Here is a 22,724-nt window from a genome sequence, read left to right on the forward strand (position 1 = left end):
GGTGCCCGGGGGGATCAAGGGGAGGCGACAGCCCCAGCTCCTGCTCAGCCCCGCTCCCTCATGGCGAAGCGGACCCCGTCGCCATGGCAACGCCCCGCCCACCTCCACCCCTATTTGAATCGTCTCGTGTTCCCGCTCATTTCGCCGCTGCGGCGGCTCCTCCAATGGAAACGCGCTCCCCCACGTTTGCCCCGCCTCCTGCTTGCCCTGGGAGTCTCGCCGCCCAATCAAGCGGGCGATCCCTATCGCGCTCTAACCAATCAGAGCAGGCTCTACCGCCCCTCCCTTTGCCCCTTCACCCTCTGTTCCCTCGGATAGACGGACGGCATAGTTGGCCAATGAGAAGGCGGGCCTGGCTCCGTCTCGTCCAATAGAACCGGGGACACAGGTCGTGACTGGCCAGTAGGGCGGCGGGGGCGGGGCGGCGCGGAGCTCGAGCGGGGCGGTTGGGCCCGCAGGCAGGTGAGCGGGGGGCGGCGGGGTCGGTTCTGGGTTACCCGAGCTCCGCGGCCACGGCCGAGCCTCCGCCGCTGGTGGGGGGCGTGGGGTCCTGCCGCGGCCCGGCCTTGCGGGGACCGGGAGGACTGTGCGGTGGCGGGCCTTGCCGGAGGGCTGCGAGGCGCTCCGGGGGGCCGGGTGTGGCGCCCCGAGGGCCTGGGGTGCCCGCAGCTGTCAGAGGAGAAATCCCCCCCGTACCGCGCCGTGTGTGTGGCCGGTTCTCTGTTAAAATAAGCGAGCTCTGTAAAAAGCTAGAAATAAACGCATGCTTGTGGAGCACGCGTGCTTAATTTTAGGTGGTGTTTTGTTTGTTTTGTTAACTCTGCTAAAGCGGGTGCAGTGAACAACTCGTGCAGATGCAGGGCCCGGGGTGCCTGGGCAGCGGGTGGGAGACGCTCCGCAAGGGGAGGCTTGTGCTTCATCATTCAGCTGCTGCTTAGTGCTTCATCATTCAGCTTCTGCTTAGTGCTGCCGAGGCTTCTGTGCAGCCCTGTCCTGGGGCAGCGCTCTGGTTTCTCTCTTCTGAGCCCAAGAAGCTTATTTATGGAGACCTTCCATCTGTGGGCTCCTCCAGTGATTGCTGGGGACAGCTGCTGCCCTTTGCCCCTTGCAGGAAGACTCCACGATTTAATGGTGAAAATGCTAGTATTAACATATTTGTTTTAATCAACAAATGTGCAGGTTTAGTTAATGCCCAATAGTGACTGTTTTATGAAGTTTCACAATTAATTTATGCAGAAGATAAAGGGTCTGTTATAGGTGGCAATTGTGAACGTGAGTTTAGCACTACAGAAGTAGTAATTGATCATTGAATATTACTATATCTTGACTGTACAACTGTTCTAGTGGGAGGTGGCATTTAAAACCTATTTTTGGCCTAACTGGGGCTGAATTGGTATTTAGGAGCAGAATTATAAGATGTTGCATGAGTTAGAATTTCTGAAAAGGTCTATAAAAATATTTGAGCATTTGTATATTCCCCTCTAGTAATTCTTGTGTACACTTTCTAGTTAGTCGTTGTCCTAAAAGCAGCCTCTGCTCTGTTTGCACAGCGCCTAGTTTAGTAAGCTTTGGTGTGTGCTTTTTGCTCATAAGTAATGCTAAAGGTCTATAATTCCCAAAGTCTTTCAGGTTTATGATTGCCTGTTTTTTGAGAACGTAAATGACCTTCAGCAGCTTGCAGATTTTAAACCATACCACCCTGCAAAAGAAGGATTTTTTTTATGGGAGGGTACACTTATTTATTCCGTTCATGACATCCTTTTGAACTTTTTTTGTGTTGTAGGACTACCTGTAGAACAGGGTGACTAAAGTGCTCTAATTGGGTGGCTGACAGCTGTGTAATAATTACCATTGCACAGACTGTTGCCTCCTGTGTTTTTCTTACAAACCTAAGGCAGTACTTCTGTTTAGGAGGTAATGTGAAATCATTAACCTAATATGTTTGCAGGGCAACCATCCTTAAATAATGCCTGTGAGGTTTTACTGCCAGTTTCATGTTTATCTAGTCTCAGGCTGAATATGGATCCACAGAAGCTGCTGCTGTAGATAACTTGCTACACATAACATTCTGTGATACTCCTGGATTTGCGTGGTGTTGGTGAATATGAAGTACCTGCAAGGCCTGTTGAGTGGTGGGTAAGGGTCGGAGTGATCTGTTACCGTAATGGAATTTGATTTGAATAAACTTGAAAATAAACCTACCTTCTGAGAGCAATGCGACACACAAAGTGCTGCTTTGTTGAGTTTTTTTCTGGCTGGATTTGTGGGTGTTTGTGAAGTGCTGCTAACCATGGAGAATCTCTCAAATATTTCCAGACTCTGTTCTCCAAGATCCACATGAGTTTACTGGCAAGTTAATGATGGCAGCAAGAAATCTCTAACTTTCTATATTTGTGTGAAGGGTTGCTTACATGGATTTTTGCAATGTGCCTTTGGTGTTCGCTGCTGGTGAAACAAAGACTTGGAGCCAAGGACTCTGGGAGGCTGCTGCCTGCTGTGCCAGCTCACATACTTGTATTGACTTGAAAGGGTTTAGCTCTGCTGCAAAAGGATGATTTTCTCTCAAGTCTGAATTCTAAAGGCTTTTGTAGTCACCGACTGTTGCACCTGATTCTTGCCACTTTCAGACTAGAAGAAGAATGCAGACTTGAAGAAAACTAGTATTTATTTTCATCTCTTTGCAGAAATGGCTCAAGAAGAGATGGAAATTGATCTCCAACCAGTGGCTGGTTACTCTGTAGAGAACCTTGGAACACTTCCCACAGAGCTTTCTGTTCACGCTGCTCCAGTGCTCAGTGAAGGAGGAGGCAGCATTACAGTTCTTCCTGCTGACGACGCTGTTGTCACACCGAACGCTGGTGCAACAAGGGAAGCAGCTGCTGAACCTGACCTGCAGTCAGGTCCTGCCTCGGCTCTCAACGGGCTGCAAAGGCTACAAGGGGCGTTTGATCCACATCAACCATTGCCACAGGCCACGCAGCGTCCACGAGTGCGTCGAGCTCGTACACAACAGAGAATTGGTGGCTCCCAGAGGACAATCAGTGCCAGGTGAAGCAGAAATAAAATTGGCTCTGAGCTGTGCTCTTATCAAGCCTGGCATCGGTTTAAAACTGCCTGGTTTCCTGGTTTACAGAGCCCAGCTCAGTCCCTGTGTGTGGTTGTGGCCAAATTCTGGGTAGCTCACATAACCTTTTAAGCTCAATAACAGCACAGTGCTTTCTGAACTCTTCTGGCAGGATCTTTGCCCTTGTGAAGTGGATCCCTCTGGTTTTTATGTTGGCAGTGGCTGTGTTGACTTCTGAGCCCGTGTGTGCTTTCCACCTTGCCTGCAGAGCTGCTGCTCACACTGTTCCCTCTGCTCTGCCAGATTCCCGTTGATGCTCCCTGCAGCAGCGCTGACTCTGGGCAGTTCCAGCCAGCATTTAGCTCAGTGGAGCTTGTGCTCTGTTTTGCATTTCACCTTTGATTTTTTTGGGACTGCCTGATTAAGTTTTCTGGTGACAATTGCTGCAGAAACTTTCACAAACATAAAACTTAATATTTTTCTGTAGGAGGGAGGATTGTTACCTTCAGGCAAAGAAAATAAAAATTCTGTGTTTAATACCATTTGTGATGGATTTAAAGGGTGATGAATGGGAATGCTCTCCAGACAGAAAGAAATCCCCATTTCTGGTTTGTTTGGTTTTTTTCTCATCTCTGTAGCTTTTGTAAATGCCAAGGGTGAAATTTTAATTAACTGGAGCATTGCCTTTAAATTCAGCATGACCAAGAACTCCTTTCCTCCCAGATGATTAAACGTAACTGTACTGTTTGCCCTTGGATTGCATGTGAAGGTCACTGTAGTTCTTAGGGCTAGAAGGCAACCCCAAAAACGTCTCTTTTGAATATGAAGGATAATTGAGATGATAACTGAACTGATGGGGGAAGAGGGGAGGATGTTTCTATCTAGGGATGAAATTCCAGTAGAGAAGAAGAGGAAAAGTAGAAAAACTAGGCACAAAGTAGTGAATGGAGTGAGACTGATACAAGCCTTGGGCATCTAATATCACCAGTGGTTTTGGGAACCAGGTCTGAGTTAGGGTTGGAGGTATTGGTTAGGAGTTCCATAGGCAGCTATTAGTGAGCAATAAGTCTTTGCTTTTCTGATCTCCAAACCCCTCAATATCATTTTTATAATGAGAAGGAGATTTTCTTTGTGCTGAGCAAGATAAATGGTTGCTGTATGATACCGCTGATTGTTCATGAAGTGAGCAGGTTTGGGATTGCCCTTCTACCAGAGACTGTCTGTCTTTAACTTTGATACCTTCCTACTGTAGGAATTTTACTGCAAACAGGCTTAGAGAAACATTCTGAGTCTTTAGCTTACCTGAAATAACTGACTTTTATTTCTTGCTTTTCTGGGCTCAGGGCAGCATTGTACAGTTTCTTTCAAGTCAGCAGGAGCCGAGAGCCAGCTGCTGCACCAGTCCCGCGTCTGGAGCCCTCACATATTGCAAGGGATAACCAGGAACACAGCTCAGATGAAACAATAGAAGTGAGCGACTCTGACAGCAGCTCCTCTGCTGAGGAGGAGGAGGAGGCGGCGGTAGAGGCTACGGCACCACTGCTACCGTCATCCCAGGAGACACCTCCAGCAGCTAGTTCAGGAGGTTTGTGCTGTGTTTGAGCTTTCTAGAGCCTTAATTCAGAAACTTATATTGCCCCTTCAGAACTCAGTGGGGAAATCCTTTCCAGCTTCACAACAGACGGTGCTAAGAGATTGTTATGCCCACAGCTGACAGGAGCAGGTTGCTACCACAAGGCTTTCTGGCAAGCGGTTCTGAAGAGCAGTAACAGCAATGGGTGATTTGTACTGTAATGTTAAATACAATATTTTTGCTATGTGCAGGCTGCTGCTTATAAGTAATCCTGGAAATGGTCAGAATAACTTCAAGTTTAGAGATTAGTGCTTAGAACGCTTCTTCTGTTATATATTATCAAGAAATATTACTGAAGACATCAAGTCACATCTCTGAAGATCAGCAGTACTTTTGGTTTTCAGAGAAGGATCTGATTCAGTATTTTTTCATTGATTGGGATTTCAGTCTGCTTCAGTTTAGAGTTTTTCTTTTTATTTACTTTTTATTTATTTTATCCAGACTCATGTTCACAGGCTGTCACGCACTTCAGTGACATTGTTTGTGATGAACATACCCAGTTTATGTAAGAGTGACAAATAGTTAACCTGCTAGTCAAGGTTACTGATGCCCAGAGAATACAAGAACAGGATTTAAAAAAAAAAAAAAAAAAAATTTATTTCACTTTAGCCTCTAAGGAATATCCTTATGCTTCACTCTCTGTACTTAGTTTTGTTTTTGATTGGCTGACACACCTTGACACCTTTTTTTGAGGGTACATCTATGAGGTATCTTTTGAACAGGTTCATTCTGCTTGCTCTGAGCTTGTCTTACACGTGACAGGAGCTCAAGCTGTTAAGTGCTGTCTAATACTGTGTGAACATATGCTCTCTGTAGGGTTTTCTGGAATTCCCTTGTCTTTTTTTTACTTATATAAGCCACTAGTTTCTGTTCATCCCAGGGCCAGAGAGGCTGAAAATGTTATTAACATTAGCCATGGTTAGCTGATACCTCTCTACTGCACTGAGAATATCTGCCTCAAATACTAAATGTGACTAATAACTCTTTTGTTTTGTCAGGAGATGGGGGAGGCAGTGATTTCTGCTCATTTTTTTTTTTTTTTTTTAGTATGCTAGTGGTGGTAATCCAAACATAGCATTTCTGTGTGCCCATGCTTTGACAGAAGGGCTAACAAAGGCCCACCACAAAAACATATGGCCCAGCAGAACTGATACTTTGGATAACTACCAGCTGGAAAACTGCTTAAGTCAGGGTGAACGGACAGATAGCATACGGTAAACGCTTTCTTGGCACATGAAATATGCATGCTTAGATCCCTTGGCAAAATAACTTGTGCATATTAGTGTCTGTCTTCAGGCATAACGATGCAGGGTTCTGTCTTTTAATCAGTCTAACTCTAGACCTGTATGCAGATATATTTGTTTCTAACAGGTCAGAAAATCCTGATAATAATTGCTTTCTTTAAAAACCTCTCCTTTTTCATGGAATATGCTTAAATTCTACTGCTTTCTATGAAAGAAAGCATAAAGTTCTTCAGCACTATGGTTGGTGAACAGAAGGACCTGCACACAGACTACCTGACCTTCAGTGTCGAGGACAACGACCTGAAGCTTTGTATGTAACCTGTGCCGTGTTTGCACTGCTCACCTTTTGCCCCAGTGATTTCAGACCAAGTCAAGAAGAACTCCTTTTCCCACATTATGTGTCAGTTAATTTAAGCAATGTTCTCTTTAGTTTCCAGTCAGATTCAAGCAGAGCCACCTCCAGCTTCTGCAGAACATGGCAGTCAGGAAGAAGAGGAGGCTGAAGTCCAGCAAAAGAAGGTAAAGTGGCCTAAATGCTTTTGGAGAGAGATTAAATATGGTCAGTGCTGCATTTGTCTAAAAAAGTTGTGTGGTGTTTTTTTTTTATTTTAATTCCAGAGAACTCCACTAAGGAACCCAGAGACATCAGTTCCTGTTGCTCCACTGGATGAGGAGGAAGGGGATACCTGCACCATCTGCTTTGAGCAGTGGACCAATGCCGGGGACCACCGTCTCTCAGCATTGCGGTGTGGACACCTGTTTGGTTACACGTGCATTGAAAGGTGGCTCAAGGGACAGGCAGCCAAGTGCCCCCAGGTAAAATGGACATTTCTGTGCATGGGAGGGGACTTGCTATCAGATAGCTTCTGCTGCAGATGTGGTCACAATCACCATTAGCTGTTACAACTACTTGTTGTGTGAAGAATTCACCTTTGCCTGCTGTCAGAGATAACAAAATTCACCATTATTTTGATATAACTAGACCAGGAACAGCTAGCACTGCTTTAAAGAGGGAGAATTCTGACTTGGGTTTTCTCCCCAAAGTAAAGCATTTCTGAGCAGTAGACTCAGAAGTTTGAGTTCCAACACTAAACCTGTAAATGGTTTAAGAACACTGCACTGTGGTCCTGAAGTGTGGCATGGCAGACAGATTCCTAGAAGCAATTAACTAAGCATAAAGAACATGTTGTTAGACAATAAATCTGTTTGAGAACTGTTTTTGGTCAGTTAATCTTCTGTTTTGAACTGTGTCTGCTTTTGCAGCCTTTAAGCATGTTGTTAAGGAAGCTTGCAGAGTAAACCAAGAAACAAGTTGCATCCTTTAATATCCATTTGCAAGGGGTAGATCTGCTTTTTAAGGTGCTCCTTTCAGTTTTCTTTCCATGGCTAATACTGATCTCTTTTAATTAGGTCTGTGCTTCTCTGTGATGTGCTTCTATTCCTTATTTCTTTTCTCCAGAAAGGAATGTTGACAAAAAGTAGGTCAATGGTACCTTGTAAATAGGATTCAGTTCTGCTGCTTTCTGGGTCAGTGCCTGGAAGCCCAGGATTTCTTTGGCTTTGTCATTTTGAGAGCCTCCATAGTCCTGCTTGACTTTGTGCAGCATTCTGTCCTCTCAACAATAAACTTCCCATTGATGTGCGCTGCGATTAAACGTAAAGAATCACTGTTACCATAGCAAAGGCCCAAACCTTATTTCTCCTATCCCTGTCAAGTTTGTGTGAGCTTTTCTTCATGCAGTTCTGGCCCAGACAGAATTCTCAGAGACCTTCCCAGCATCTTTGCTCTCTGGAAATTTGTGACTGCTCTCTTCTTGAACCCTACCAACTCATAAGGGCTACTTGCACCTGGTTTTTCTTCCAGTGCTGTAATTACTGAAAATTCCTGGGAGAACTCCTTGTTCTGGAGAGAACCTTGCAGCTAAATCACCTTCCCTTCATTTTCAGTTGGTATCCTTTGCGAATGGGCATTCTCTGATTGAATAGCACAGGGTAGCTGTGTGTGGTGCTCTGTATACTAAGTGGCTTGAGTGCAAGTTACTGTGAAATTGCAGCATTCCTGATCCTGCCAGTGATGGCTGCTGGCTGCCAGGAAAGATGTCTTAGCCATTTACTGCTCTGCAAGGCAGTTCTTTACAAACGGAAGGGGGGTTGTCTGATCTGAAACTGTTGCCTGTGATATCTTCATGCTACTAAATAATAGAAAAGTCTGCTCTTTAAGCGCATATAATAATTTAATGTTCAGCGGAGGTGACTTGATCTGAGTATTCACCACCTCCTTTCTGATCAAAGTGCATTTGCAAAACAGCTTGCAGGTGCCATAATTTCTTCCAAGTCCCAACTCAGGGAGGTGTTATCCCTTCTATTTAAGGTGATTCTAAAGTACTAAATGGTCACAGCTAGATGCACAAGATTATTGAAATATCTGGCTCCCTGTGTATCACTGGAATCAGTGTGATGTCAGTGTTTCATACTGACACTGGAATGCTTTTATGGATTTGGGCCTATAAGATTTGATCAAAGGAATATAGTATGTAAATAACAGAATTGTGAGTATACTCAGGGGTTCTCAAAGCACCCAGTCTGGATGTTTGCAAAGCAGAAGTTGGGCCAGTGTTTTGTTTTAGATATTTTTTTTCACCCCTTTGTCTGATTTTTTTTTTTTTTTTTTTTTTTTTTTTTGGTCCCTGGAACTTAGTTATATATATATATAACTATATATATTTTTATATATACATTTTTATATATTTTTTGTATATTTTTATATATATGGTGCTGTTGCTGCAGAAATTTAGTGGAAAGCAAGGAGATGCATTATTAACGGTGCAATAGGACACACAACCTAAACTGTTGTAGTCATGACTGGAGCTCTGGTGTCCATATGTCTTGCAAATATGGTGTGTTAGATTTGTGGCATTGTGGATTTGTTTTCAAGCAGACAACTCCACCCTTCAAAGTGATAAGGGTTTTTCAAAATAATACCTAGCAACTTGTAGGGATGCGTAATTTTGATAGTTGAATTCTTGTAAATGAACTGAACTTGTCTTTTATTTCAGTGCAACAAGAAAGCAAAACGTTCTGATATTGTGATCCTGTATGCTCGCACTTTGAAAGCGCTGGATACCAGTGAACAGGAGCGCATGAAAAGGTACTGAGTCTCCACGTAAAGATACGCCCTTGCTGACTGTGTGCCACTGAAAGCTGCAGTCGGGCTTCATCTTCTTGCTTTCATTTCCCATATTCTCTAAAGCAATTTGTGTATTCTCTTGGGGATTACTGTGAGTATGGCTGGCTTAAAAAACCAAGGCTTTGCATGTGGCTTACCTGGAAGGAGAATTTTTATTTTGAAATGCAATTCTTGAATTTGTCTTTGCAGCACTGAAATAGCAAAAGCTGTCTTGGGCTGTATCCTGAAATCTCATCACATGAGAACATGCAGAGTTGTTGCCAGAAAGCTGTATATTGCTAATTAATCATTAGATAAGAAAGCAAGGCATGGTTAGAAATGCAAGGGAGGTGAATAGCTGACCTTTTCTGTCATCTTTTCTGCATGCATTAAACACAGTAATCTCTCATATGAATCACTTTCCATCTTGCTTTGTCAAACTCTTCATGTAGCTGTACTTATAAAAGGTCAGCAAGCATTACTATGACTCTACTTCCCTCTCCAACTTAAATGTAGACTTTTTATTGAACAAAGGAAAAGCAGGTATGAAAATGGGGACTAATTTCTTTTCAGTAAGATGCTGTCAAAGATACTATTCTGAAATGAAATCTGCAGATACCAGAGTTCTCCTGAATCTTGTAGTGAATAGAATTTAATTGGGGTCTTCTTCACGTATCTCTAAATATGCTGCTGTTCTTTTAATGCAGTCTTTCAAGACAAACCTTGCTATGTGGGTAATTATTAATTGGAAATGATTGAGGAGTAACTCATGAAGAGAAAAATCTTCTGTCCAGATTGCCACTGCAGGATGGTGTTCGAACCGTACCTTTAGAAGGGCCGTGCTTCTTTTACTGGATTGATAATACAAAACAAACAATAAATAAGTTAGTTTGTTTTTCAAAAGCATAGAAGGTATTTGGGTGTTTAAACCTTGTTATCTCTCATGGAGAGGTAGTTGTCCAACTGCTGCTTGTCTTAGAATCTTGCTGCAGCCCTTACCCGCTTGCCCTGCACCTCCTCTGCCTCCTGTTCTCATTGTGAGGCAGACAGCAGTGACTGCTTGTCAGTCCGGTGGAGCTGCTGGCAGCGGCTGCTCTGTGGCACACAGCCACAAGTGGAGGACAAATGTCAACACTGATGTATACATCAATATTATTTGCACATAGCCTTGAATTAGGTATAAGATCATGGCGTTTGTTTTTCACATCCAAAAAAGCCAGCCTTCAGGCTCTGGGTACTTGTGTAAAGAATGTGTTTGCAACTGTTAAATAGAGCATTTCACCTGTTTCTTCTGCAGAAAAATAAAAAAATTGCATGAACAAGCTATAGGGAAATGACAGAATTTTGTGCTTGGTGAACATGCGAGGATAGGTCTTCATATTAAGAAGGTACTTCGACAAGCTAGATCTCCCTGCACCCGAACTACTGAAATAATGCAATATTGTAGCTTTTGAAGTGCAGAATGCACTGGTCGACATCATAGACCAAATGTGCTGATAATTTTAAAGAATACTGTTGTTTTTTTCCCCTCTTTAACTATTCCTTCATATGTAAAGCACATATGAAAGAGAGAAGTATTGAAGTATATTATCAAAATTGCTGCTGCTAAATTGTGTGTATCCACCTTTAGGCTCAAGGTGAGGTGGTAAGTATGGCATTCACAGAGACTCTGTCTGTCTGATACAGCTATATTTTCCTGAAATACAAAATCAGTTACTGGTAGTAGGAACAAGCTTGAAGATCTTGTGTTATGACTTGCTGTATTACTGACATGGTATATTATATGAACATGGATGGTATAGAATTTACTAAACTGTTTCTGTAGGAAAAGAACCTGATTTCTCTTTCACTGTCCTCTACTAGATTAGCACATTTGGAGAGGGTGAGGAGAAAGGCTGTTGTTTCTATGGAACAATACTTGAGTGAGTCATTCAGTACAATTGCATAACCAAGAACATCCTGAGGTAAATGTACTGGACAAGTGTGGTACCAGATTTTCCGTTACTTTTGCATTTACCTGAACAGGACCAGTGTTGGGATGAAGCCTGGGTATAGGAGCAGGCAGCCCAGAGAAGCCTCTTAGCTAATACATAGTCCTAAGATTTGCTTTTCTCTCATTCCTCCAGCTCTTTAGAAAAGGAGCAAATGTTGCGGAGACAGGCAGAGCTGGAATCCGCACAGAGCCGTCTCCAGCTGCAGGTTTTGACAGACGAATGCAGCAAACTCCGCAAGCAAGTTCAGGTGAGTCTCATGCTACTAATACACAGAGGATTCTCTTTATTTTCAACCTCTTTTCAACCTGTTCCCTTAGAGAAGATAGGCTTTCAGTTTTAATAAGCAGCAAGATATAGTAAACTCAATTGGTGGATCATCAAGAGTAACCCAAACATCCCAGGCTGGCATATTCCTGTCTATGACAACACTGACTTTTTTTGATGCTTCTAAGATTTAATCGAAGTTGCAAGTACAGCTTAGCAGTAGTGTTTTTTTGCTACTGATGTTGCAGGTTCCTCTGCAAGTTTTGTGGTGTCTGATAAGGCCTTGTAATACAGCAGCAAACTTTTTCTGCTCCTCTTTCTCCTAACTGCAACAAAATAAGCTTTGAAAGTCTCTATAGTAAACCTGTAATGAGACCTATTATCACTAGTTAGTCAAGAGCTTTTGAGAAGTAGTTTGTGAAGAGGTATGGCTATTTGCAAAATAAAAACAAAGCAAAAAACCCTAATATTTTGATGAAGGTCAGGCAACATTGTCCTTAAGCACCTTCTGGTACCATGAGGCCTGGCCTGTCATTAGGTTGGCTACACACATGGGCTAAGAGCTGCTAAGAGGCACCTCTGGCCCCTTAGAATACAAAGTACAGAATATAAATGACTGGTTGCTGAACAACTGCCTCCTTTCTGGCTTATGCAATACTGTGATATTTTGTAACCTATCACAGCTGCTTTTGCAGAATTCCTATAAATTGTCGACTCTACCGATGCTTCCAACTGTGAATTATCTGGCATGTTCCACCAGTGCTAGCTTTTGTAAGAGCCTGTTTCATAGCCAGTTTGCTACTTTTTTGTTGTATGAAGTAGATGACATCTAATCTCTCACTGTCTAGTAACTCAATTTTATGCATTTCTCTACTTCTGGATTATTTTTTTAATAGCCTTGGCTATTCATGTCTGTATGTTAAGCAACATCCTCTTTGCTGAAGTCTTCCTGTGTGATGTAAGATAAGGCTTTATAAATTGCTTGCCTTGGTTCCTGCGTGAAACTGTATGCTCATCAGAGCTAATAAGAAAATTGGTCTGCTTTAAACTTTAGCTTAAAGAAAACATGAATAAGATAAAACTGCAGGTCCATAATATCTTCCTGCACTTCTTTTGGTGTTAAATGATAAAGGATCCAGTCTAACTGAATTGAAGTCGCATGTTATAAAGATTAAGTGCCCTGTGTTCTTTAAGCTCCGTTTCAGCATTTATACTGCATTCATCACTGTCCCATAGTGGTTAATGTGAATCCTGGAAGCAATTTTAAAGTGCTTGTTTATACTAAGAATAAACTGAAATAAAGCAATTTGCTGGGGAGCAGAAAATCAGCAGGAAGTCTGGAATAAGTCTCTGAAGTTGTTTGATTGTATTTTGAGTATATATGTCTAACTATTTTCTTATCTTACGAGTGGGAACAGTAAAGAAACTACTTGCATAGAATCATTTAGGTTGGAAGGGACCTTACTTGGATAACTTCAGCATTGGGTTGGGCTGTTCAGGGCACTGTCACACCAGGTTTTGAGTGTATGCAAGCAGATGACACAGCCTCTCTGGACCCATCCCATCGTCTGACCATCCTCAATGAGATTTTTTTTTTCTTAATATGTAATCTGAATTTGCCTTGTTGCATCTTGAGCCTGTTGCCTTGGTCCTTTCAGCAATCAATAGAACAATAAAACATGTTTAACCAGCTTACAAAGCTGTAAGTCAATGTAGAAAACAAAGTGCTGTGGGACTACAAATGAAATGTGTGAAATGTCCGTACGCCCCAAGGGACATTCAGTGTGGCACAGTTCAGCTGCATAGAACTTTATGGGAATAGTTATGATGCTTGTTGCTTGTATGCAAAGCTTGGTGTGTGAAGCTTTACAGAAAGCAAATGCTATCCGTTTTCTCCCAAAAGTCATTGTGTGAACCCTTTTTTGTTGCTAATGAGCTTGAGAGCTGTTCCTCATCAGCAGTCATGTCACTAGTTATGACCTTTTTTTAGGTTTGTATGCATTTTTCTGTGCTCTTGTGCGTTAACAATCTTGTCCATTGTGCTTTGTTGGAGTATTTAAGATGTTTGAGGCTGGAAAAGGGATGGTTTTTAAATGTGTAGCTAAATGAAAATATGCGAGGAAAGGAATGTGAAATTGAGGGAGAGAGGGTAGCTCACTAAAACTCTGGAAGAAAACTCTCAACAGCTTTTCTATATGTAAACCTGCAGTGTGTGCTGTGCCGAGCTTTATGCTGCGCACTGCCGGGCAGGTTCAGACTTGCACTTTGGAAGCAAGGCTACCAAAGCCTTGCTTTTGCATGAAGTTTTTCCTTTGGGAGCACAAACAACTCGGGACTCGGATGTGAGCTACTGTTGTACTCCTCCTGAATCTGGCAAAATCTTCAATAGAAGTTTGCTAACAATAAGCAAACCACCTCTGGCTTCTGTCATTAATACCACTCATCAGCTGGGGTAAGAGATTCATTTTTGCCAGTGGGAAACAGTAGCTCTGTTGGCATATGGAGCAGGAAAGGGAGGACTGGCAGGGAAACGACAGGAGGTTGCATGCTGCTGTGGAGGGGAAAGCAAGTGTAATGGTGAGCCTTGCGGAGGTCAGTTTATATTGCTCGAGGTATTGAAAAAGCTTTTTTAAAATAGGATTTTTCAGAGCATCCAAAAAGAATTGGATGGCAAAATACCAATAAAAATTTTTGAACCTAACAACTTTAGAAAAATTTTAGGCTAATGATTTTATTGCATGAAAATCTGACATCTTTGTGATCTTTGTGTTCACCTCCAGTTGATTTCTGGGGAAGATCCATAAGGAGTAAGTACAAACTGGTATTTCATTCAGCTGTTACTTACAGTGAGGCCAATTAAAAATGCTCTGTGGCCCTTTGCTTCAGGTTCCAATTCAGTCAAAGGAAAGTGGAAAGCCTGCAAGTGCTGCACCACAGCTCCAGGTTGCACAGTCCTGTGTTGATCTCCGTTAACTGCAGAGCTGGGGCTGCGTTGTGCAGGAGCGCAGCCAGAGAGTGACAGTCATCTGATAACCTCATTTGTCTTTAAAACCTCATATTAGCTATTAAGACTGTAACCTAATACTCAAAAGAAAACTATTCTGAATTTCCTGTAGCTGGTTGCTTTGCTTTCTTTTTCATGCTGCTCTCCTCCTTTGATTTCGCATGCGTGCGCCTCAGGAAGACTTCTGTATATCCTCTTTCCCCAACCTGTGTTCATTCAAGCTGAAATCCAGGAGGTGGCCGTAGTGTATGCAGAGAGATGAGTGTGCCCTCGAGGCCCTGAGTCAACACCAGGCATCAGAAAAACTCTGCAGAGCATCTCAAAGGAAGGTACAGGCCTGCATTACCAGAAGAATGTTCTTTGGAGCGCAATTAGTGGAATTTGTTCTGCAGTGCAACATTTTTAATCACCTTGGTAGCACGTCTCCAGTAAGACTTGCTGATTCTGCTGGGTTTGTCCATTGTGTTTAAATGTAAGCATCGTACTAATAGTCCTTGTGGTTTTAATTGCCTGGTTTCCCTTTTTAATAAGTTGTGTAAAAGTTGAATGTGGAGTGCAGGTGATGAGGAGAGCTTTGTAAACTCCCCAGAGCAACAAATAATTTTGGTTTTTGATCCCCAGTGGTGGTGGTAACCTTCTGCCTTTTAGAAATAATGAGTTTATTAAGTCTTTTATTAAAATACATTTTCTTCCAAGTTATCTGTGATTTCACTGACTGCTTACTCTAAGGCTGAAGCTACATTGTAAGTGTCCTGGCACACCCCTACACCTTTTTCCTCCCCAAGCTGTTTTGTCTTTGCTTGCTCTAATGGGATCATCTTGAGTCTTCAGCTTTGACTTTTGTTCCCTTGGGGAATTTGCAATGAGCTTGATGCAAAGCAGATCAGACCTCTGTAAAATAACAGAATGGCTCTCCTCTTGAGCGGTTTCCAAATGTTATAGGTCTTACTGATAACTATTAATGTGGAGCTTGATCTTTGATCTTGCCTCTTTGAGAACTGCTGCTTTTGCTTAGACATGAGTGAAGTGGTAGTGACTGGTTCAATATTGAAGCTAGCTTGCAGTCTACTAATATATTCACATCACTCTTGTGGGCCTTAATTGTTTAAAAATTACATAGTATTTGAAGCATAATCCATGTTGCTCAGACAACAGAAAGCAAGTAGCAATTTTCTTTATTACATCCCCTCATATCCCTGGGGTTCTGTACTGTCCAGTTTTGCCCTTGGATTACAACAAGTTGGTCAACATGCTTTTTTGAGGGGCATTTTTAGTTGAGTCACAATATGCCAGTGCCAGTACTCGCATGCCCACCTCACCCTTGATGATCTCTGCGGAAAGAGGAATTTTAGGAATGCTTTGTTGCTGATGGAAGCTGTCCTTGGCTGTGTCTCTGCTGAGCATCCTTGAACATTCATCAGTTGAGGTGGGGGGAGGCGGTGGTAGAAAACAGGGCTGGAGCTCTTGAGAGTTGTCTTGTTCCTGGAATTTGCTGCTCAGGGTTTACAAGAACAGGGTCATCTTCATTAAATAGACTGACTTGTTTCCTGCAACACCCTTTGTGTTGAAACTTGGGCTTTTATTTTTTTTATGGGGTATTCTGGAAATTCTGGAAAATGGTTCTAATTGACTGTCTCTTGTGGTTTAGCTGCATGTAATACTTGGCAGTTCATTCTCTTCTAAACAGCATTGATCTGGTAATAATTGTTATTGGCTTTTTTGTGTTGCCCAAGAGCCCTCTCATTCACAGGGTCTAATACATACAATAACAGACTTTGAGTACATTCTGCCAGAACTTGCATAGCCTTTTGAAGGCTTTTGTTGCTCGCTGTCATAATCGGTGGACTTGGAAATTCAGCATTTCAGGAACAGCATGGAAATGGGACCATATTTTCTCTTTTTATGTGAGAGCAAGTACAATTGGAGCATCTGGAACAGATGGCACAGAAGGTTAACATCGCCAGTGACATATTAAAGCTCTGTTGGGTCTTTTTCTTTGCAGGAGCTGAAGGCTCTGGTGGCCCAGCACAACGCAAGTTCTTCTCAGCAACCTGGCAGCTCCCGCACCTGCCCGCCAGGCAACCTCCCCTCCAGCCAAAGCCAACGCAAGTACCACTTGGAGAAGGTTTTTGTAGTGTCTCCGACTGGGAACTGCAGAGTAATGGCATACTGTGACTCGCTGAGTTGTCTCGTGGTATCACAGCCTTCTCCACAATCTACTTTTATTCCTGGTAATTAAGCAAGTCAAGATTTGGGAGTTCATAGGTGGAAGTTAAATATGTTTTCTACTTGGCTTCCTCCTTTTCTTGCTTGACTTCTGTATGTACCCTGTAAACTAGGAATACTCGTAAGGCTCCCTGTGGTTCATCTGGCCTCTGCATTGGGAACTTCTGGCTAGTGAAGTAGCTTGTTTTCCCCCATCACTTCTAGGGCAGAGTCCTAGCAGAGGGTCTCTGGCTCTTCTGTTGCAAACTGCCCCATCCACAAGAATGTAAAAGGTGTTTCTGGTATTCCTCAGTGAAGATGACCCTGTGCAAAAAGGTGGTTCTTCTGAAAGAACAAGGGGCCAGTGCACTAGGGCACACAGTGAAGCTTCCAGTGCTTGAGTGAGAAACATTGCTCTCCACATTGGAGGTGGATTGATCCACACGCAGCTGAATTGTCAGTACTCTTAAAAGGAGGAGGTGGGGAGGGCAAATACCTTCTAATATGAATGACAGGAGCACTGTTTCCCCAAGAAGTCCTGGGCAGCCTTTTTTCTGTCTCACTTACTGTCAGGCACAAGTGACCTGACATCTGGACCAGCACCAACTTACTTTTTCACTGAAACACATGTAGCATCAGGAATCTGAGAGAGTTTATTTGCAGAGTACTTCAATGTTTTCTAAATGATGAAACTTTATTTGGTTAATGGTTTGGAGATTAATATGCCTTGTCTGGGCATAACAAAATTGTTTTCTGCATTCAAATGACCTTATTTTTCTGGCTTGTGGAGCTGGGGAATGAATCTCTGAATAGAGGCTTTGTGGTGATGTGTAGCACACAGGTCAAGTTCACCTGTAAGCGTTCTTTGCAGTGACACTTGTTCTCTTAAATAGCCATGTAATCCTACTGTGTGTGTTTTTATCTAGGCAAGAATGTCTTTGAAGAAAGTGGCTAAAGAGCAGTAGGCCTTTGTAACAAGAATTGTAACACCGATATTGAATTTTCTCTTGCTGGCTGGGATCTTTAGGGATGCAGCCCTGTTGCCATTTGAACTAAAGAATGTTTTGTGGCTGTTCTTACCCAGAACTGGAAAGAACTTTTATGTGTGCGTCCCACCACAGGCTTCAGTACCGACACTGTAGCTCTGGCATAAAACTGCTAGTTCTGTGTGTATGCTGCTTCATGATAACCTGCTTTATCCTCCTCCTGTGACAGGTTGTGGTGTTAAGATGATGAGCGTGGCCAACCTGAAGAGCAGTCAGTACATCCCCATCCATAGCAAACAGATTCGGGGACTGGCTTTTGGCAGCCGAGCAGATGGCTTGCTGCTCTCTGCTGCTCTGGACAACACTCTCAAACTCACCAGGTGAGCCTGCTGGTTTGGGTTGCACCTCTCTGTGTACTACTCTATTCTTCCTTACACAAATTGAGCTTCTAAAGAATTAACACTACAAATATGCTTTTCACTGTCTTTACCCCAGTCACTGTCTCACTCTTGCTTAAACTGGATTCTTTTGAGGTGTAAGCACTGTTCCTCTCATGTAAAAAGAGGTAAATAAATAATGAGAGATGTAATCTGGAGAGGTGAACCCTGTGATCTCGGGAATATGCGATATTACAAGATTCCACCAGAGTCACTTCTCCTAATTGTTTCTGGAAAAGTAACTTAGCTTTCTCTTTCCAGTAAGGCAGCTGAGCCCCTGCTCTGAGATTTCCTTTCCCGGTCTCCAAAGATCAATCTGGAAAAGGAAGCATTGGCCTGGAAGGATTATAAAGCACTTGACAATATCCAAGTGATTATTCTGTCTAGATTTTCCAAATTTGTGACTGGAGTAAAGGAGGAATTAATTCAAAATTCAGTCTAGAGAGATGCTTCTGTTTAAAGACTTTAAAAAGCTATATCTGCTTACCTTAATTATGCTATTTTCTCATCAGTAGATGCTTGTACAATGGGCCAACACTTTGCTTTTCTTCTGCAGCTTAGCAACAAATACTGTGGTGCAGACGTACAATGCTGGCCGTCCTGTCTGGAGCTGCTGCTGGTGTCTTGACGATACAAACTACATCTATGCTGGATTGGTCAATGGTTCTATCATGATATATGATTTGAGAGACACGAACTCTCACGTCCAAGAACTAGTCCCTCAGAAGTCCAGGTATGGCATAAGGATTTTTTCATTCCTCTCAACTTCACTAATGTACATTAAGCTAAACGTAGCTTCTTCCATAAATCACACAGCAATTGTAGTAGTTGAAATTGTTTTATGTGAATCTGTTCTTCAAAAATTCAAATGTAGCATAGATATGAGAAGTCTCTCATGTCTGCATGGTAGATCTGTAACTTAGTATGAGTGCTTGGCCCCTGTGCCTTTTTAAGGCACACAGTGAGCAGAAATGGACCACCACGAGTGGAGTTGGGTTTAGTATTTAAAGCACAAATTACAAAGAGGTGTGCAATGCTGGCATCTCTCTTACTCAGGGAATCAAATGCTGATTTATACACATCTGATCTGTGCTGTCTGATGCTCCTTTAAAACAGAAGCTCAGTAGTTAAGTTGAATTTCATTTATTTTTGACAAACCCATTGAGGTTCCTTGCTTGAAGGACCATTTTGTAGGCTGCTTAGCCCCTCTCTTTGCGATGTGGCTGGAGAGACTGCAGCTCAGAAGTGTTGAGGCAGAATGCCTGTGCTGACTCCTGCCAATCATACTTCCAGGTGCCCCATGGTATCGCTGTCCTATCTGCCCCGGATGGCTTCAGCATCACTGCCCTATGGTGGAATATTAGCTGGGACCTTAGAAGGTGCCTGCTTTTGGGAACAGAAAGCTGGCAACTCCTACCGGCCTCATCACCTGCCACTGGAACCTGGAGGATGCATTGACATTCAAACGGAGATCAACACTCGGCACTGCCTTGCGACGTACAGGCCTAGTACGTAACAGCGTGCATCTGCAACGTGCTTTTTGGTGCCACTCTGGCTGCCTGTTTGTTGAGTTCAACAGCAGCTTTGGTGCTGAGGGCACAGCAAAAATGTAGTACTTGCCCTAGCCAGAGCAGCATCTGCACGCGGATAAGAGTTGGGTGAGGGCAAAAGAAGGCAGCTGCAGGGTGGTGTTGCTTGTGTTCCTACAGTCAAAACTTGTTTGTGATTAAATTTTCCAAAGGTTACCTTTTTTTATTTTCTGCCATGCAGGTAAAAATAATCCGTGTGTGCGTTGTGTGATGATGGAACTGACTTGCAGCCCACTGACAGAGGCCTCTGAAGATGTGGTGTGTTCTTCTAACCCGGTTCAGACCTTCAGTGCTGGGTCCACCTGCAAGCTGCTGACCAAGAATGCCATTTTTCAGAGCCCGGAGGACGACGGCAGTGTCTTTGTGTGTGCTGGTGATGAGGCATCCAACTCTGCCCTGGTATCTCTCATTCCTTTCTGTGTGGTGGAGGGTTTTGTTGTAATTCTTCAGCTAGAAACCTTATCAGTCACAGCATCAGTGTGTTTTGGTGGGAATTGTCTTGTAACGCACATTACCCTGTGCAGGTTGGCCCATTGTACTTGCTAGAGCAGGTGTAACTTTGATAGCATGGAACACTCAATATTAGTCAAGGCCTGTGGTCCACGTCCATTGGCAGGAACATGGGCAGCAATCCTGTTGTCCACCACAGGAATGCAGTTGAGCACACTGGCACAACTGGGCACTGCAAGTGGTGCAACAGGCTTGCTGGGAGAGCTGATGATGATACATGCTGTACGGGATGGACACAGGCTCTTTAGGAATTACAGGGAAGATGAGCAGAAGGGTTGCCCTTTGTATGAAAAAGCAGCTCAGATGCAGAGGATGGACAAGAGGCTGTGTGAGAGCTCATGAGTCAGGGTCTGAGAAGAGGGCAGTTGGGGTGACATCATGCTGTGAGTCAAAGACCACCCCGGCAGGATGGGAAAGCAGGGAAAGGGTCCTGTAAGTAACTCGAGGAAGGTCTTTTCTCTAGAGAGAGGAAGCTGGTTTGGATGGGAGGGGAGAAACCTGCAGTCTGTGACCTTGTCTGTCCCACAGCTCTGGGATGCTGGAAGTGGCTCCTTGCTGCAGAAGCTGCAGGCCGACCTGCCTGTGCTGGATATCTGCCCTTTAGAAGTGAACCAAACCCACCTCCTGGCGACTCTGACGGAGAAGATGGTGAAGATCTACAAGTGGCAGTGAAGAGCAGTCCCTGTGCCTGCCACAGAGAGACTTTCCAAAGATGCTGCTGATTAACCCTGTACAACTGCTCAGTCCCAGGCTCTGCTGTCTTGCACATGCTGCTCCCAGGAGGTGGGAACCACTCCAGCACCTTCCTGGAACTATCGGGAGCTGGGATGTGCTGGTGCCTGGAGCAATTCCCTTCTTTCTCCATCTTCCTTTATTAGGTCTGCCCTTTATTTCTTCTTTGGTCAGTTTTCTTCAGTCAAACTCCGCAAGCTGCCTCAGCACAGCAATAATTCTTGGATTGTCTCCAGCATGTGTTGCTGCACTTTTTTTCCAGTGTGAATACAGCACAGGGACTTGCAAATCTCTTCTATGAATCAACAAAATTAGAGGAACTTGAAGACCTAAGACTCCCACTGCACTTTCTCCTGGAGTCCTGCTGTGATTGCTGGATGATGAAAAGGTGGCAATGCTGGCATGGTTGATACTCAGTGTAAAAGCAAGTTCACTGCTTTAGGGAACATACTCCTGTGTTCTTTTGAAGGTCTAAGGTCAGTTGGCAGTTATTCCCTGATGATAACAAACACTGTTTTGTGGCCATGGAGAGAACAGGCTTGGAAAATCTACAGAGAACTTTTATATTTTTTTTTCCACGAGCATATACTTTGCACTGTAATTCCTTAATTCCCCATTTCCTTCCCCTTCTCCCTTCCCTGCTTTACCCACAAGCAAACTTGGACAGTTGATTGTGGAAAATGAAACTCTAGTACTGGAGAAGTACAGGTAAAGAGGGTGGAGATGATTCTTGTCCTGTTTGCTGCTGCAATACCTGGTGTCCTTTAAAGACAGCAATGGACTGAAACAGCCAGTACCTTGGTAAAGAACACTGGCTGCTTTTGCGGGTTGGGGTTTTGTTTTGGTTTTGTTTCCCCCCAATACCTTTGAGGAGCTGATGGAAGCTCAGGGATTTCATCAGCGTGCTTTCACTGACCTTTTGCCTTCCTTGAATCATAGTTGCCAGCTCACCGGCCAGTCACAGCTCACTTCCAGTTGTATTTGTGTGGAAGCATGCTGCAGGCTTGCTGGTTTATGTCAATCTGAGCCCCTGGGGTGGGATCACAGCTCGGGGGATGTGCGCTGGCCTGGTGGACGCTGAGCACCCTTACCATAAAAATGCTAAGGGGTGCGAGAACGTTTATCTCCAGGTCAGATCATGAAACAGGACTTTGATTTCATTTTATGTTTAATGAAAGCAAACTTGCAAGGATGTTGGAAGCTGCAAGATCAGTTCCCTGGGCTGGAAAAGCATCCCTCGGCTCACCTCTGGCTGTGGAACGCAGCTTCTGTCCTGTAGGGATTCAGAGTGCCACCTCTTAAACTGCCAGAACAATTTTATTTTCTGAAGTCTGGGGCTTGCACAGTATGATCCTGTTTGTTTTACCTCTTAAATGAGATTGCGAAGATCTCTTCTTAAGTTTATATATTTCTGTATAGTATTTTGTTGCTATATTTTTATATACCGTAAAAAATAAAGCGTTTATAGTTACCAAATATAACTGGTGCTGCTGTTCTTTAAAAATACATCTCAGCAGTGTACACTGCATGTCTTGTGAACATAAGCAGGCATCCACGTATGCAGGTAAGGTTTCTCATGCTTTGTAGTACTTCCAAGTCATGCTGAGCTTCAGACTAAAATAGTGGAGGCTTTTAGTGAGCGGGTCCTCACTGAGCCACGCTGCTCTGACCAGGTGAGAGGAAAGGACAGGGTTGAGCATGGTCAGGCCATGCACCTGGGACATCCTTTTAACTGGGAATAAACTCACTGGTGTGAGACCTTTTGGCATTTCAGCAATGATCAGGAACAAAGCTTAACACCGTGAGAAGGTCTCTGGTAACACCAGCTAAAACCAGAAGGAGTAGGCTCTTCTCTGCCAACTCAGTGCAATGAGCTGCTTGTTCTCATCATTTTGG

General features: G+C 43.5%; 2 protein-coding genes across 2 annotated transcripts in view; one reads left to right on the forward strand and one right to left on the reverse strand.

Annotated features, from left to right (window-relative positions):
• COG4 (component of oligomeric golgi complex 4) overlaps positions 1-22,724 on the reverse strand; it is a 371,279-nt gene that overhangs the window by 198,004 nt on the left and 150,551 nt on the right. The gene's annotated exons all lie outside the window — the stretch shown is intronic.
• Positions 23-22,299, forward strand: RFWD3 (ring finger and WD repeat domain 3). Its single transcript, XM_082062961.1, has 13 exons — positions 23-462; positions 2,685-3,048; positions 4,408-4,649; positions 6,372-6,460; positions 6,560-6,757; positions 8,998-9,089; positions 11,234-11,348; positions 16,372-16,600; positions 17,790-17,940; positions 18,554-18,730; positions 19,291-19,505; positions 19,768-19,985; positions 20,625-22,299. The coding sequence occupies exons 2-13, from the start codon at positions 2,687-2,689 to the stop codon at positions 20,766-20,768; spliced, it is 2,232 nt and encodes a 743-aa protein (XP_081919087.1). The 5' UTR covers positions 23-462; positions 2,685-2,686; the 3' UTR covers positions 20,769-22,299.

The sequence above is a fragment of the Streptopelia decaocto genome (genome assembly GCF_964273445.1).
Source record: "Streptopelia decaocto genome assembly, chromosome: 11".
NCBI lineage: Eukaryota > Metazoa > Chordata > Aves > Columbiformes > Columbidae > Streptopelia > Streptopelia decaocto.